The following is a 17,102-nucleotide window of genomic DNA, read 5'->3' as shown; positions in this document are numbered from 1 at the left end:
TCTAGTTTTAACTCAGGGATATCGTAGCTTAATTTCATGGAAAGAGTCTTAAAGTGAGAGAAAATTTGATCCTAAATATGAAACCACTCTTGAGCTAACGTGAGACAGAACTTGCCATGACTGAGGCTGTTCGACTTTTACTTCGCTTTGGAAACAGCTAATAGGAACTGAGAGTTATAGACTATTTTGAGTGAGTGGATCAGTGAAGGAGTTGGGTTTTATTCTGCATTTAGCAATATTCAAGGGATATCACGACGGGGGACGCCAGAAATGCGTTTCACGTATTGTAACACTGTGGGGATTCGAGACGGGACCCTCGTCGTGACGAGCAAATGCTTTAACCACTTTGCTACCCAAACCCAGGATATTTTGACACTGTTTGATCACTACAGTGACTACTCAATGATTAGAACAGATTGAATGGCAACGGGTGGATGAAGTTCTTAGGAGGGACGTTTACACGAAGGAGGGTTATCGAATAAAGACGCAATGTTCTCACGACGTCAGCCTGATAACAGAGACCTGGTGTTCAAGGGACTCTCTGTCAACAGAGGTGGAGGTCCTGCACTAAAACAAGCTACTGGACGTGTGAAGCAAGGAGAGATATTGGCAGTTCTTGGTCCGAAAGGTATTTCTCAGTTAACAGTCAACAAACGTTCAATGTAATGGGTTTTTGATGAGGCAACGATGTTTACGTGCGCGTGGAATACTTAGATTGTCCTGGGCAAAGACTTCAGACATTTCAGGAGCTTCATGCTACTATTTTCGCGTAATAATGAGGAATTATATGTATAAACACATTATTATATTTATTGATAAACCTATTCTTAATAAGCACAATATCACTGAATGCCATTTTCTGCCGTTGTAAGGCCGGCGAATTTTCATTAATGTTTGCTTTGAAGTTTGAAGTCCAATCTGTAGAACCATGACTCAAACAAAAATCATGAATGACAACCTAAACGTTTAGAACTTTTTGAAAACATATTTTGTTTTCTTCAACCAGGTTGTGGAAAGACATCCTTGGTGTACGCCCTGGGGGGAAGAGTGCCCACCACTGGTCAAGTCCACCTCGGGGGTGACCTACTAGGAAGCAGACGACAGGAGCTCTCTGTAGTTGGAGCAGACGACATCTTTCTTCCATTGTTGACAGTTAAGGAAACAGTGCAGGTAGGTTGGAAAAGAGAAACGGAGCCATAACACAGGTAGCATAATGATATAGGATTGCATCTGATAAATAAAAGAAGAAATATCAGAAATTTTCCTTTTAAATACAAAACAAAACAGTCGCAATAAAAGTGATGTATATGTTTTCAGTATGACGCGTCCCTTCGTTTGCCGTCACGGATGACGCTGTCTGAAAGGGACGTCAGAGCCGACAAAGTTATTGAGTTCTTTGGACTGAAGCCATACGTTGTCTTAGGTAAATGATAACGGAACTATCGAATGGAATACATTGCCCTTCTTTCAAAGAATATTCCTTCATTGGGTGTATATGGTAATTTCAATCCCAATCTAAACAGACCCGTGAAGATCCGGGTTAGAATTGGTCTTCAACAACCCATGCTTGTCGTAAGAGGCGAGGAAGTGGATCGGGTGGTCAGACTGCTGTATTGGTTGACACATTTATCGTATTCCAATTGCGTAGATCGATGTTTTTATGTCAATCACTGGTTTGTCTGGTCCAGACTCGATTATTTACAGACCGCCGCCATATAGCTGGGATATTGTTGAGTGCGGCATTAACAAACAACAATACGTCTAAATATACTGAAGTATTGGTCTGTCCACAGCCGCGCAGTTCACATCACCAATGGTAAAAAGACGTCTCAGCTTAGCGTGTGAGATGTTGACCGACCCGTGTGCCCTGCTGGTAGATGTAAGCTTCTTCTCTGGATTATCCTGTTTTGCTTCCAAATATACACCGTCATTTTCGAAAAAATGTCTCAGACCATTTTTTGCTTTCCATTCCTTGATATTTTGTGTATGAAGTAAATATTTGAATATATGAGGTGAGGTCTTTCGCCAAGTGTTCAAGGGTGTCTGAAAATCTTTTTTTGCATATGAGATAAGTACATGATTTTAACATTCGAATACTTATCCGGCAACGTGACAAAATATTTGTACATTCTGTTAACGTGAACCATGAACTTTGTTACGACTTTCTAAATATATCCTGACGTTTCAGGAGCCTTTTGCGGGTCTAAGTTTTGTGGAAGCTTTACGTCTTATGAGAATCCTGAAATATTTAGCAGAAAGCTTGGACAAGATAGTTGTCATAGCAACCGAAAGCGTCAGCAGCGCGATATACCAGATGTGCTCTAAAGTCATCTTCCTGCATGACGGCGAGGTAAGAAATCATCGTCTTATCGGATTTAAAAATATTCGTTTGTTCATCACTCATCATGTTCAGTCATAGGTTCCTGGTAGTAAGTTTCTTGGACACCATTTATGTCCATTGGTTCCTTCAATAAAACCACGTGTCACCTCATCAACCCATCTTCCCAACCACGTGTCACCTCGTAAACCTGTCTTCCTACCCATGTGTCACCTCTGTCATCAAACTGTCTTGCCACCATCGTGTCTCCTCGTCAAACAGTCTTCCCACCATCGTGTCACCTCGCCAAACCATGCTCCCACCCATGTGTCACCTCGCCAAACCGTCTTCCCACCCAAGTGTCACCTCGTCAAACTATCTTGCCACCATCGTGTCCCCTCGTCAAACAGTCTTCCCGTCATCGTGTCAGCTCGCCAAACCGTCTTCCAACCCACGTGTCACCTCGCCAAACCGTCTTCCAACCCACGTGTCACCTCGCCAAACCGTCTTCCAACCCACGTGTCACCTCGCCATACCGTCTTCCAACCCACGTGTCACCTCGCCATACCGTCTTCCAACCCACGTGTCACCTCGCCATACCGTCTTCCAACCCACGTGTCACCTCCTCAACCCGTCTTCCAACCCACGTGTCACCTCCTCAACCCATCTTCACCTGGTCAAACCGTCTTTCCACGCATGTGTCACCTGGTCACCTCGACAAACCGTCTCCCCACAATCGTGTCACCTGGTCAACCCGTCTTCCCACCCACCTGTCACCACGCAGTCTTCTCACCCGCAAGTCAACCCGTCAACCCGTCTTCCCTTCCTGTGTGTACCTTAACAAACCTCTTGTACCTTGAACCTATATTCATCTCTTTGATATAGTTACAGTACAACAATGCTTTAATGATGAAATATGTTTGTATGCTAGAACTATACGATAACGCGAATAAACATCTAATGGCAATATGATGGTGTTCTGGTTGTAGATGGTGTATTCTGGGGAGACGTCCATGTTGACTGAGATACTACATGTAGCCAACATTACATACCCAGCCAACACAAACATGGCTGACTTCATGTGTAAGTGAAGACCGTGTGCTGTTGAACACAGTAATTTACAAAACAGTTCATAGTGTGGAGTGTGGGCAAACCTGAATCCAATCTCTGGGAATATCTTCAAATCTATGAACTTCTATCAGAATCCATGCTATACGTGTGTTTGTGTGTTTGCGTGTGTGTGCGTGCACGTGTACCTGTGTGAGTCTGACAGAGAGATAGAGAGCGAGAGAGAGTTTTGTGTGTATGTGTATGTGTGTGTGTTGTTTTAAACCTTGCTCACTTAGATTTCGTACATGTAAATATGATTTAAAGATACCATTTTTTACTTACACAGGCCATGTCCATAATTGTACAACCGATGTTGGTACGTTTGAAAAGAGTGAAAATGTAGGAAATATTTGCCAAAGATTACAAGAACTTATCCATTTTTCTTTCCTTTTACACGTTACTACTGTAAAACGTGCATAGGTCTTTATCAGTTCTGATGATTTAACAATCTAAAATCAGTTCTATATGCTGGGGAGTCCTCACGGGACACATTTTAAAAACCAATATAAGTTTACGGTTGGAATATTTTTGGTCGTAACCTCCTCCCTTTGTGTGTAAGAACACTCGACAAATCTCATCTTTCAGTAGAACTCCTTACAAGTGAGGATCATTATGACGATACCAGTCAGCTGAAAGGATTAATCAAGGCAAGTCCGCAATGGAGGTAACTATTCCCAGTCGGAGAGATTATGTACACTATAGGGAGTACTGCTGATACGACCTATCGATGGACTAGCCGGGTCGTAAATGCATAGATTTACAAACTGGAATAGTGAGTGAGGAGTGGGTTTAACGCTGATTAGATCAATATGCCAGTTATCACAGGGCGTGTCAGATGAACGTGGCAAAAACGTGGTGAACGTCTAAATTTTACCACATTGTTGAAACCTACAAGCACGAGCATGACGTTTACCTTGACACATTGTCTGGGCAAAACGGTACTCGAACCCACAAAACCTGCAATGGGAACGAACTACTCCCATTTAATATTTCGTTGATACAGAGGTGTTGACTTGAGAACTCATTTCATATGGTTAAGTAGCGTTTCCCAATTTATCTTTGTGATGTTCACATTAGATTAACCTCAAAGTGGAATTCTTGCGCGAATATCTATGCAGGAAGCAAATGTACTGTAAGTCCCCATGGTCCCAAGTATGGTGATCTACCTTCAGTTGTTGGCAATATATAGCCTGGGTTTACCTTGTATTGTCATCTATAGTTAAACTGTTTTAGATTTAGTTGCCAGTTTTAAATTCGAATCTGTGATAATCTAGTTATTTTACTGTCCTTCGTTGACAGGTTTTTCAATTTACCATTCATTACTCTGTATAAAATTAATTGTTCTCGTCACGATATGGCTGAAATATTGCCGATGTGACGATAAATTTTAACTCACTCATACTAATTCATTCAAATTGGAATTTAATTTTGGATACGTAGCGTTTCACAGTATGTTTGGGTTATCTCAATATAAAAAGGCTTCAAATTGATATTTGCAGACAGTTTGACCTTATCGAACCCACGGTCATAGGTAACGCTTGGTGAACACGTCACATTTACAGGGACCGCTCTGGAGACGTAACGTATAATGGCGTGGACTGTCGCAAACAGTTCCTAACGGTCAGAGAGGCCAGGACCCGTTTGAAGAACTCTCATGGTGGGGACAACGATGCAGTGGTGGATGAAGGTACAGTGAGTGAGTGAGTTGTTGAGTGAGTGAGTGAATGAGTAAGTGAGTGGGTGGATGTGTGGATGGGTGAGTGACTGAGTGAGTGGCTTTGGGTGAGTGAGTGAGTGAGTGAGTGGATGGATGGGTGGGTGAGTGAGTGGGTGTGTGTTATCGGGAGATTGTATAACAGCTCATCAGTTTCATGTAGGAAGGCCTGAAGTTATGTAGGTCGTGTTCGTTTCTCATCAGTGAGTGAGTGAGTTTGATTTTACGCCGCTTTTAGCAATATTCCAGAAATATCACGGCGGGGGACACCAGAAATGGACTTCACACATTATGCCCATGTGGGGAATCGAACCCGGGTCTTCGACGTGACGATAGAACGCTTTAACCACTAGGCTACCCCACTGCCCCGTTTTCTCATCAGGTTCATCTGATTCACCAAGCAATACAGTCTGTGTGAATAGGGGATTTGAACCCCGATCCTGCAACACAGTAAGCATGAAATGTATACGTTAACAAAGTTCAGACTTTCGGTGACTGGTTTCTGGCATAGTCAAGAGACGTAACTCTGATAACGTGTGCCCACGGACCTAATAGAACATTTCAAACCGAAACATGAGTCTCATTAATCTATTCAGACAATGACCTATTTTTCAGCCGTTCGGAATTTGCTAGTGTGAAAGTGAAAAGAGACACCACAAACAACTATGGTTACACTGAATTCCTATTCCTTGTTTTAAATGGTATTTACAAGTTAATTTTAATTTTAAACTTTAATAACATCGTATTTCTATATTTTATGGCGAGGTGTAGGCAGCATGACCTTAACTTCACAAACTGCCCTGTTTGATGAGGTCGTAAAATGATTCACAATTCATTTAGCTCAGTGGTTTCACCACCACTGTTATGTGTTCTGTGCGCTTATTCAATGTAGTTTTGTAACGCACAATGTGATTGATATAATATCAAGTCCGTACCAGACCGTCACAATTTTCTAGCGGCAGAGCCTCGTCTTGAGATTTCCAGATTTACGTCTGTCAGAGCACGCTGTACGACAGATCACGCTGCACAACGTGTTTGTAAGGGTTAGAAGGAGTGTAGCGTTGCAATATACAAGTGCTTAGATGTATCAAATAATACTGATTAATATTTATGTATCCAGTTAAATGAATTGGTCTAACAAATTCTGGACTGGTTATTGTACTATGTTGCGCAATAGGACGAAACCCAGTCAGCAGGAAACGAGACTGTTGTGTAATCAATGTTTTGACTTGTTGATGACAAAACGTTTTTATTCTTAACGTTTGCTTATTCCTTTATACCGGGAATCTTCTACAAATTATATTGAATTATTGTAAAACATGTATTTCATTAACAGATAATTATGCAATTTATTTCAGATAAAGTATCACTCATGATAGAATCAAAATCATCCGAAGAAGAACATCAACACTGGAAACAAAGAGGTCAGACGTCATTTTTGATTCAGCTGTCAACGCTGACGTCACGCAACTTCCGGAATGCGCGACGGCGGATTTTAAACCCAATCAGCATTCTTCAGAACACGTACATTCTGGTCGTGTGTGTCCTTATATGGTGGCGACCAGAGAGGACAGAGGGCAAGGTCATGGACAGGATGGGACTGGTGAATAAAAACGTTATATAGATGATATTTACTAGTTATTGCAAAATACCAGTAAAGTATAGTTTGTTTGTGGTTTTACACTGCCTTAAGACATCACAGTATTATGGGTGAGCTAATGAGTTAAGTTTTATTCCGCACTTATGGCGACAGTCTGTAATTAATCGAGTCTGGCCCACACAATCAACAACAGTGATCAACAACATGAGAATCGATCTACGCAATTGGGATACGATGACATGTGTCTAGGAGAGTCATCGAGCCTGACCACCCGATCCCGTTAGTCGCTTCTTACGTGAGTGGGTGAGTTTAGTTTTACGCCGCACTCAGCAACATTTAAGCTATAGGGCGGTGGTCTGTAAATAATCGAGTTTGGACCAGACAATCCAGTGATCAAGAGCATGAGAATCGAACTGCGCAATTGGGAACCGATGACATATGTCAACCAAGTCAGCAAGCAAGTATACTCATGCCAATAATGGTTGTCACCCCTTTCAATTTTTAACTTGAGAGGGTGTGGGGTGGGGGTGTGAGGTGTATGTAGGGTTGGGGTGGGGAGGGGGTGACAACCATTATTGGCATGAGTATATTTCATACGGAGAATCCAAGTTGTGTTTCGGACCCGGATTTTGGAGTGTTTCGACGACTGTTTTCTGCCGAGTTTGAAAACGTTGGTAATGTTTTGGTAAAACCCCGTTTTTCAAGTGTAATACCTTCTTTTGCACGTCAGTTTATATTCTTGGACGGGTCGATCAGCAAAACTGCTATTGCTGCTGGATGACGTCATTTTCTTACTTTTTGTTTCCAGTTTTTCTTCACAACCGTTCAGTGGGCGTTCTTTGCACTCCTCGATGCTGTGTTCACATGTGAGTATGTGGGTTGCAGGGATGCTGCTACATTGACTACATTTCTTTGTGGGGCGATGGAGTAGCCTAGTGGTTAAAGCGTCTTGTCACGCCAAACATCAATTCCCACATTGGTACAATGTGTTAAGCCCATTTCTGGCGTCCCCGCCGTGATGTTGCTGGAATATTGCTAAAAGCGGCGTAAAACGATGCTCTTTGGTTTCAGCAGATGCATTAAGCATAAAACGAAGCATCACTTCAGGTTCATTTGGGGCGGTGGGGTAGCCTAGTGGTTAAAGCGTTGGCTCGTCACGCCGAAGACCCGGGTTCGAATCCCCACATGGGTGTACATTGGTAATGAAGCCCATTTCTGGTGTCCCCGCCGTGATGTTGCTGGAATATTGCTAAAAGCGGCGTAAACCCAAACTCAGTCAGTCAGTCAGGTTCATTTCGTATGACATAAGTAAATATTGTTCAAAGAACAGTTCAACTCAGGATACTAGGCTAGCCTAGTCGTTACAGCGTTCTGTCGTCACGCCTAAGACCCAGGTTCGATTCTGCACATGGGTAAAGTGTGTGAAGCCCATTTCTGGTGTGATATTCTGGATTATGGCTAAAAAGCGGGGTAAAAACCATACTCACTCACTAACTCACACACTAAGCGAATGTCAGTAAACCAACCAGTAAAACCCTCTGTTGTATCCAAGTCCCCAAGGAGCTGAAGGTTGTGACGAGGGAGAGAGTACAGGGTCTGTACAGAGTGAGCGCCTACTGTCTAGCCAAGAGCATCAGCGAGTTACCACTCACCATACTCAACCCTGTCTATACATGGGCGTCATGTACTGGGTTGCCAACCTCAACAGCGCCAACGCCTTCGTCAAGTCAGTCGGCGTCGTCATCGCTGATGTCTATGCAGCTCAGGTAACTACTTATACTGATTCAACCTATGATTCCCCGGCCTTATTGATCCACTTCCAGGTTACACGTCCTGAAGAGGTGAGGTGAAAAGAACGTCGTGCTAGAGAATATTTCGCTCATATGACGACGTGCATGCGTGTATAGATATCTGCGGCTTTTAGTACTGAGCCAGACTGAGCTGGTTTTATAGTGCTAGCCCACTGAGATGCCATGCCGCAGTGAAGCATGAATACCCCACTCAGACACATTATACTGACTCCGAGCTGACCAGTCCTTGTTGTACCCATTAATGCCGAGCGTCAGGCAGGGACCAACAAGTACCATATTTTAACGTCTTTTGGTATGACGCAGTCGGGGATCGAACCCGCTACCTTCCGCTCTCCAGGCGGACGCTCCAACCACTAAACCATGGAGGCGGTACACGTCCTGTAGAAGCTTTCAAAAGAACAAGTTAGTGTTTTTTATGCTTGCATGGTGTATAGATATCTCCGCTTTTAGAAGTGATTCAGAGGTCACATGCATGGATTTCAACTTTTGTGTCACAAGTTTGTTTGTCTGTTTATTTGTTTGTTGTTTAACACCACACGCAGCAGTGTTCCAGACAATCCAGTGATCAACAGTATGAGAATCGATTTACTCAATTGGGATTCGTTGACATGTGTCAACCAAGCCAGCCAGCCTGACCACCCGATCCCGTTAGTCGCCTCTTACAACAAGCATGGGTTACTGAAGACCAATTCTAACCCAGATCTTCAAGGGTCCAATGCTGAAGGGTGGGAGTTAGGATCACCTTAGGTTTGAGATAGCCTTGTGTACATGGGCCTTGAAATGGGCGCACCCTCACTCTGGCTCATTCTATCACTGAGGCCTCTACTGGGTTGCAGACCCGTGAAGATCCGGGATAGATCTAGAATAGGTCTTCAGCAACCCATGCTTGCCACAAAGGCGACTATGCTTGTCGTAAGAGGCGACTAACGGGATCGGGTGGTCAGGCTCGCTGACTTGGTTGACACATTGCATCGGTTCCCAATTGCGCAGATCGATGCTCATGCCGTTGATCACTGGATTGTCTGGTCCAGACTCAATTATTTACTGAATATTGCTGAGTGCGGCGTAAAACTCACTCACTCACTCTACTGGGTTGCAATAGTTCCTTAGCTACCATTTCGCGGGAAGGCCGGTGCTAACCCGGATTTTCATGGGTCTGTATGACGTGTACATGGTTACACCTTCGTCACCTGATAGAGAAGTTGACATGCATATCCCATCCAATCCCCTCTTTTTTAAGACATGTCATGTAATAACTTTATATTAATGTTAAGTTTCCTTACTCGCAATTTACAGAGTATCGGACTGTTTCTTGGCACAATGTTAAACCCGCCGTGGACCGTCTCCGTGATGTCGCTGGGGTTGCTGTCCATGATGTTGATTGGTACATCCACATACACACATGCACACGTACACGCGCACGCTCACTCAATAACGACGGTGTTGACAGGCATATAACCCAGAACAAGTAAATACGAAAACTGTGGAGAAACTACTTGATTTTGTCATAGGTTTGATTTTCAACTGAAAATGTTACTGATATTTGAGGGGCGGTTGGGTAGCTTAATGGTTAAAGCGTTGGCTCGTCACGCCGAAGACCCGGGTTCGAATCCCCACATGGGTACAATGTGTGAAGCCCATTTCTGGTGTTCCCCGCCGTGATGTTGCTGGAATATTGCTAAAAGCGGCGTAAAACCAAACTCAGTCAGTCAGTCAGTCAGTCAGTTACTGACATTTGAACCATAGTGGCCGTATATCAACATTTAAAGAATACATTCTACAGTCCTATTTTTCAATTATCACAATTTGGGTTGTACTTTTACAAAATTAAAAGTATCGCATAAAATCAACTGCTCAGACATCTTAACATTGAAAAAAACCCACCCATATTTTTACACAAATTCACATTTGAAACCAGGTAGGAGTCCTCACATCCTAGTCTTCACTGAACCAATCTGTTTGAACACATTTCCTAGCATTGCAGGAGTGAGTCTGGTTTTACGCCGCTTTTAGCAATATTCCAGCAATATCACGGCGGGGGGACACCAGAAATCGGCTTCACACATTGTACCCATGAGGGGAATCGAACTCGGGTCTTCGGCGTGACGAGCAAACACTTTAACCACTAGGCTACCCCAGCGCCCCGTGGTCGGCCGTTGTGGTGTCTATTTCTGATGTCCCCCGTGATGATATTGCGGGAATATTGCTTAAAGCGGCGTACAAATACACTCACTCACTCATATGGTCGTAGTTTCGATTCGTCCTTAGTAGGATTCTTTGACCGTCAGTGACTGGTCGTCAAGTGATAACATCTTAGACCTGCATCATTTCCCCGTAATAAAACAGACATAAACAGACATAGTGTTCAAGACGGTCTTAAATCTAACTCAGTCTTACAAAACTACTGATAACTTTGGAGGTCATTGATTTATGTACTCGCTTGTCTTCATCTCAATTGGGTCCTAATTTTCCTTTGAGTAACCAAATAACTCAGTTGGGTATTTTGCCATTTTCCATAAATTATGAAAATATGCTAAAGTTTAAATGTTGGTTTATGTGTTTGTTATTTATATTTGATCTGTTATATTAGAAACGATAAGAAAGACTGCTAAAATAGAACCTCTCAATATACCTCAGTTATTTATCTGTTTTTGTTTGTACGCATGTAAGATCAAATTTATTGAGCATTTACAAACATTTAAGCATACTTGTACGCAAGAGACTTCATAGGAATTGAGTTTTCACATACAACATTGCGTAATTTACGCAGATACGCAGCTTATCTGTACCTCTGGAATCTAATTATAATGATCGAAGTTAAGTTAACGATGCCCGGAGCAGGATGCTGAGTTGAGAGAAGTAATGTGTTGTGGTTCTTTCTTCAGGTGGTGCCTTCAACACTCCCCCTCCGTGGATGCAGTGGGGAAAATATGCTTCCTTCTTCTACTATGGCCTTCAGTCTCTCATCTCTCTCGAATTCTCAGATGCTCAATCTATAACGTAAGTTCTTGAAATATTCCTTATTTTATAACAGACATTTAAAAGTTTTAAGAATAATATACTGAAGCAGTAATGCGGAAAAGGGTGAGTAGTTTACTGAATATAAATAAATTAGGGATAAAAACATTAATGGGTATTTTTTTTAGTGAATTTATAAACGCATTGACCCGAGTTATTCGTGATATGTATTATTTTGTGCAGTATGTGTTCCAAACGGAGGTTTTTTGGGATACGACGTAAATTGTAATAAAAACGCAAATTGTAATACTTGCAGCAAATTGTAATAAACTTGACGTAAATTGTAATAAAAACGTAAATTGTAATAAAAATTGACGTAAATTGTAATACGCAAATTGTAATAAAAATTGACGTAAATTGTAATAATTTTCGTTGCGGTAAAATGTAATAAATATTTACGTAAATTGTAATAACAGTTTTAATCACTCGTAAATACGCGGGTGTTTGTTTTTCGTTGCATTTCATACATCAAATAAGCTTGTTAGGGCGATAACTCAAGAAAGAAATGATGGATTTTGTTCAAATTTGGTACCAAGGTATATTGGCGAGATTCACCGACACAAGGAAAAAGTATTAATGGAGTGACCTTTTGAGATAATTTTCAAGGTCACAGCAAAAATCTGAGGGTTTTGCCAATATAAAGATTGTTAGCGCGATAACCCAAGAATGAATTGACAAATCTTAGCTAAATGACGAAAATGATATTCGTCCTGATATATAATCGATATAAACTGTCCTCTGTATCATGTCTTTTCGCAAATATCTTTTGAGGTTTTGATATGTATACATATAAAGTGGGGGTGGGGTAGGGGTGGGTTTCTAACGGGTATATCTAACACACTTGCATGCATGTAGAGTCGGAGAGGTGGGTGGGTGTTCTAACGGGTATAACTACGAGGGACGTTCAAATAGTAGTCAGCCTCACCTAGAATATGATACAAATGCAGCTGTTTTTATGTTTTATTTTTCTAAATATTATCTGTCAGCCTCAAGCAAATTGGTTTTGCTATGTTGCAGCCTCACGATCCCCATTTTGTGAGACTTTGTATCTTGGCTTGGTACTCCCAAAAAACGTAAAATCTGCAATAAAATGCATCACAAACTTCAGGAAACAAAATATGCTATGTTTGAGATTGGTAGAAGTCGGCTAGAATCAAACTTAGATATTAAACTGCACAAAAAAGCAATTTCAAAACTACAATCGCTTGTTCAAATGACTCCCCATTCTGTTTACTGAAAGAACTCGAGAAAGAAATGATGGATTTTGTTCAAATTTGGTACCAAGGTTTATTGACTGGAGATTGGAGATTTACCGACACCACTTGAATTTAGTGACCTTGAGGTCATTTTAAAGGTCACAGCGAAGGTGTAACAGTTTTGCACATGCCAAGCTTGGTAGCCGCGAACTCAGGAAAGTATTAATAGATTTTGATCAAATTTTATATCAAGGTGTATTGGCGGGATTCCCCCAACACCAATTGATTGGGAAACTTGTGCTCATTTTAAGTTCACAGTGAAAAGTGTTTTGCACATGTCTAACTTTTTAGTGCGAAAATACAAGACAGAATTAATATGTTTTGCTTAAAGGTAGTACCAACATGCGTTGGGAGTATCGTCTAACGCCAGTCGAATTCAGTGACCTTCGGATTATTTTCAAGGTCACAGCGAGTATTCTTGCGATATCTCCAAACCTAATGGATGGAATTTGTTCGCATTTTGTATCAAGGCATCAGATGACAGTTTCGGTAACGTTTACATAATTTTCAGGGTCAGACAGAGGATAATTGCGACATTCAGATATCGACATGTGGCGGGGGTAATAGCTATGTTTGTGACAAACGCTTTGTCATTACTAATTTTCAAATTTTTGTTAGCATATGGTTTCTATAATTTCATGTTAATTCTACCAGCTGTGAAATTATTCGTGACACGTCTTAAAAAAGCCAGAGATTATTTGTGTATGTTTCGAAAATTAAAGTTAATTGTTTTCATTATGGAGTTATTTTCGATGTTGACGCAAGGACATATTTTACGAGCAATAGCTTTCAATAATTTAATGTTATTTCTATTACATTTTGAAGTTCTTCATAGCATATCCCAAAATAACAGGATATTGTTTGTTTACGCTTTGAAATGTACGTTTCTTTTCTTCATTTTCGAATTATTTTCAATGTTGACGCAATGACATATTTGAAGTTAATTTAATGTTTTAATCATATGTGATTTATTATGATTTATGTTTCGATCATACATTCATATATTGCGTTGTCATAGTTTAACCTGGTTCGTATTATTTTCTTCATCATATTACTACATATTATTGTATTTTTATGAGAGGGAATTTTAAGTTACATTTACTAAGGATATCATAAATCGCTGGCGCCTGGTTATTCCTTGCCACATAGCAGTCAATCTGTCTAGACTCATTTGTTGTATTTGATTGATGCATTTAAAATAAAATGTAGAAATGATATTGAATTGCATCATTTGCTTCAAGGAATCGATCAGATGTGCTCGTTATCAAAGTAAAGTCAAAACTTCTTTCTGTAAGGTATACAGTGGAAGTTGACACCTTAATTGTTATGGGTAGACTAAAGAAATCATTTATTTAGTTTCACCGCTCAAAATACAACAAAGAATTCAACGGGTGGCATTAACCTCAAAGAATGATCATAGCAATGCTTATAACCTACGAGGGCAAACATATCGGGGATAATTTGTTTTGATGCGATATGCACCGGGTAAAATATCACTTTGTCATGGTGACATGACATCATGAACAATGTTATGACGTCACGTTGCTTCTAAGAAGCCGCCTTCTAAATACAACGATGACGGGGAGCCTGCCTTTGTTGGAAAGTAGATTATCGCGTAATTTCCGCAATTAAAGACTTCGGTAATAAATAGAAAATTATATTCGTGACCATAATATGCTAGGTTAACGACCTAAATATCGGCATATCCCTTCTCTGGTTCCGAAAATACCAAGATTTAGGCAGTTGTGTTGTAAACTGATATTTATCTTCTATAAAGTCGGCTATATTCAAACCATGAGAAATGTCGTCAAATAATGTGTGATGACAGTTACCAGCGTCCCAATAGTGTCCATATACATGTATTTCTCTGTCGAATCGTTGCAGCGTTCTATAATGCACTTATGAAATATAATATATGTTTTCCGACCGTGAAGTCATTAACAAGAATTATGCATTTTCTGCAGTCACTTGTGAATTGAACTAAATAAAGGTTCATCTGATTAATGAGTATCGAGGAAATTATGTTCATCTATAAATTAGACGCAGCTTCATGTTTTCAAGACATCTTTCCGGAATATGCGTCTGTGAAGGCGTTCAGATAATGACGATATTGCACAGTATTATTCATGAGATTCCTGTCAACAGTAAGGTCTGATAATAGATCGACTTTATTCAGCAGTGTTGGCCCTGGGGCCTATAGTACGATTACAGTTTGATTACTTGCACGTGGTGCTAGTAACATATTAAGTTTCTATTGGTATTGAATGCATATTTCAGATAAAAGCTATGGTATTAATTTCACAACATCTATATTGTTTGATGTTAAAAGATTTGGCAATGTGTGTTCATACATTACAATTTTTTTGACAGACTTGGCAAATAATTAATAAATGATATTGATAGCATCTTCACGACTTGGCCATACAGTCATGACAATTTAAGGAGTGAAAAGTGAGCGATAGGTCTTGTGGGAATTCAAAGATTCATTAAGACTGTAGCCGTCTAAGCGTAACTCTGTGTGTAATATTTATACATTTTCTATCCACGGACAACATGCTTCTAATATTAATATTATTTTCATGGATTCATCATATTTTATCTATAGCTGTGCTATAGTTTTTCATTAAAATGTCTTTTCTGTTGCTGGAATTGAAGTAAGTCCTACACAGAGCTGGGATCATATAATGTCTTTGAAATATAAATTATGCAAACGGCTGGAACCTTGTGTTCCAATACAAAACGTTCGTACAAAATGCCTATGATTCGTAAACCATTGACTGGATTACATTCTCTTCGTCAGCAGAGAAATTTCGACTTCTCTTTTTCCTTGGGGTGCAGGCGACATTTTGCGTTTCCATTTTTGGTAAACCGGAAGTAAACAGAAAACGGAACTATGGGATATATGGAAGCTAACCAGTGACGTTAACCACACTGTTAAACTTTGACGGCGACGTTAGCTAACGGCATGACTAACCATGTTTTGAACAACGCATATTTAACGTTCGGTTACCTAACGGCCGGTTAAGGATTTAACCGGCCGTTAGGAGTTAACCGGCGGTTAAGATAACCGAGTATAACCCGGGCCCAGATAGATAGTTAGTTAACCAACTAAGTACGTTTCCACGAACACCATCATTTTTCTAATTTGTGCAATAAACCTTTATGCCATGCCCTGTAAAAGCTTTTGAAATATCACAAAACAGCATACAGTAAAGGTGGTGATTATCTAGGACTGAGCATATATTATGATAAATGTCTATGTTGAGATGTAGTAGAATGACTAGCAGTAAAACCTGACTGGAATTTACTTAAAATGTTATGTTCATGGAAATGGTCGTGCACATGCTTTACCATTATTCTTTCAAGGATTTGCCAAAGGACAGGTAATAAACTATTAGGTCTGTAATTAGTTGGGAGGGATGCATCTCCTTCTTTCAAAATAGGAGTAACATTACCCGTTTTCCACAATGTAGGAAATACAGTCACTCAGTGATATATTATACAACAAACAAAGAGGTTCAGCTATAGATGTACAAATTCGTTTTAACACTCTCATGTTAATGCCATCAGGTCCACTAGATTTGTTTGCTGGTAAGGTCTTATCAGATACCTCCTTTTCGGTTACAATGACATTTGTTATACTGTTAACACAGCGATGGCTAACAGGTGGCAAAGTCTTGCCGCCATCAGTAACATTTGAAACAGATACAAAATATTCATTTAATGTTTGAGCTTTATCCAAATCTGTAAAAACTGAAGGTATCCCAGAATCATCAGTTACAAGAAGGGAATGTGTCCCGATGAAGTAGTAACCACCTGTTTGAGTAGACTGAGGTGATAAATAGTTATCAAAAATAGATTAAACGTTTCCCTTGGCTATTCTTTTTAGATTATTTGCTTTATTCCTTTGCTTTTTGTACTTAAATAGCTCAGAAGTATTCAGAGATCGAATTGCTTTTTCCTTAGACGTTCTCTTTTCTTTTAAGTATTTTACGAGGGGCGTTGAAAAAGTAGTCAAACTAACTATATTCTCGATGTCCAATGTTTGAAAAAAAAAGCTTCCATTTTATTTTGAAGGAATCATTAGCAAAGTCATATCCAAAATTTCATGTGGGTAATGTGGTTAACGAGATATTAGTCATCACAACATTGGGGTATTATGTTTCTTGCAAATTTGCAGAAAATGGAAAACGATCTCCCATTTGGTATCTAGTAATAGTAATAGTCCGCTTATATGGCGCTCACATCCAGGCACATTGCCTGCTCACGGCGCTAC

General features: G+C 40.4%; 1 protein-coding gene across 1 annotated transcript; it reads left to right on the top strand.

The window, feature by feature from the left end:
• The first annotated feature begins 489 nt into the window (after window positions 1-489).
• LOC124258913 (ABC transporter G family member 14-like) lies at window positions 490-11,556 on the top strand. The gene is given in 14 exon segments (XM_046692977.1): window positions 490-628; window positions 1,007-1,170; window positions 1,318-1,423; window positions 1,794-1,879; window positions 2,189-2,350; window positions 3,307-3,400; window positions 4,013-4,091; window positions 4,990-5,114; window positions 6,500-6,744; window positions 7,550-7,607; window positions 8,294-8,395; window positions 8,398-8,507; window positions 9,849-9,936; window positions 11,438-11,556. Coding segments are annotated over 14 exon segments (1,677 nt in total).
• The last annotated feature ends 5,546 nt before the right edge of the window (window positions 11,557-17,102 follow it).

Source organism: Haliotis rubra, unplaced genomic scaffold, assembly GCF_003918875.1.
Source record: "Haliotis rubra isolate DU_JTF1 unplaced genomic scaffold, ASM391887v1 Scf702, whole genome shotgun sequence".
Classification (NCBI taxonomy): domain Eukaryota; kingdom Metazoa; phylum Mollusca; class Gastropoda; order Lepetellida; family Haliotidae; genus Haliotis; species Haliotis rubra.
Note: the sequence above shows the minus strand (reverse complement) of the source record. Positions and strands in the feature narration are given on the sequence as shown.